Raw genomic sequence first — 1,135 nt, 5'->3', positions numbered from 1 at the left:
AATCTTAAAGCTCTACGAAGTTTTCTAGGGCATGCTGGCTTCGATCGAAGGTTCGTTAGAGGATTTTCTCAAATTGCGCGACCTCAGAGCGCATTACTAGAGGCAAACCGACCCTACGATTTCAATGAAGACTGTTGTGATGTGTTTGAAACATTGAAATATGCGTTGACTACAACTTCGGTACTAATAGCACTAGATTGGACGCATCGTTTTATTCTCATGTGCGACGCGAGTGATGTTGCAGTAGGAACAATGTTAGGGTAGAAGAAGGGAAATTTGATACATCCCATCTCTTACGCGTCCAGGACACTGAATGACTCTCAGGAACACTACATAACACTGAAAAAGAAATGTTGGCTATAGTGTTTGGCATCGAGAAGTTTTGATCTTACTTAGTCGGTGCGTCAGCCAACGTTTATACAGATCACTCAGCCATAAAGTTCCTGATGAGTAAAAACGACGCGAAGCCAAGATTAATAAGATGGGTGCTGCTGTTACAGGAATTTGATATTGATATTCAGGATAGAAAGGGAACTGAGAATCAGGTGGCTGACCACCTGTCCAGGCTAGAAAATTAAGAAATGCAAGATGAAGAAAGTGAAATCAAGGACGCATTTCCTGATGAAAGCCTGTTCGGAGTTGAAGGTAGGGAACCTTGGTACACAGACATAGTCAATTATTTAACTACCAAGCAATTCCCTGGGAACTTCAATTCTCAGCAAAAGAAACGGTTAGTACATGACAGCAAATTTTATTTTTGGGATGAACCGTTTCTCTATAAACAAGACCCTGACTCCATAATGTGTCGATGCGTTCCAGAGAAGGAAACACAATGCATCTTGGCTGAGTGTCATGACTCTCCCTACGGAGAGCATTTCGGTGGGCAAAGAACCGCTGCGAAGATCCTTCAAAGTGGATACTTCTGGCCCACCCTCTTCAAAGACGTGAGGGAGTTTGTTCGCAAGTGTGATCCCTGCCAACGCATCGGGAATATTTCTTCAAGAGACGTAATGCTCTTGAACAATATTCTCGAAGTTGAGATGTTTGATGTTTGAGGTATTGATTTTATGGGACCTTTTCCCCTATCCTACGGCCAACAATACATCCTGCTTGCAGTAGACTATGTATCAAAGTG

General features: G+C 42.7%; 1 protein-coding gene across 1 annotated transcript in view; it reads left to right on the top strand.

The window, feature by feature from the left end:
* The window catches only part of LOC120090604, a 2,151-nt gene extending 1,573 nt beyond the window's left edge, over nucleotides 1–578 (top strand). The window contains exon 2 of the mRNA XM_039048324.1: nucleotides 522–578. Coding sequence (XP_038904252.1) covers nucleotides 522–578 — 57 coding nt within the window. The remainder of the gene's footprint in view (nucleotides 1–521) is intronic.
* Nucleotides 579–1,135: the final 557 nt, after the last annotated feature.

Source organism: Benincasa hispida, chromosome 11 (genome assembly GCF_009727055.1).
Source record: "Benincasa hispida cultivar B227 chromosome 11, ASM972705v1, whole genome shotgun sequence".
Taxonomy (NCBI): Eukaryota; Viridiplantae; Streptophyta; class Magnoliopsida; order Cucurbitales; family Cucurbitaceae; genus Benincasa; species Benincasa hispida.
This window is presented reverse-complemented; position numbering and strand designations above follow the sequence as displayed.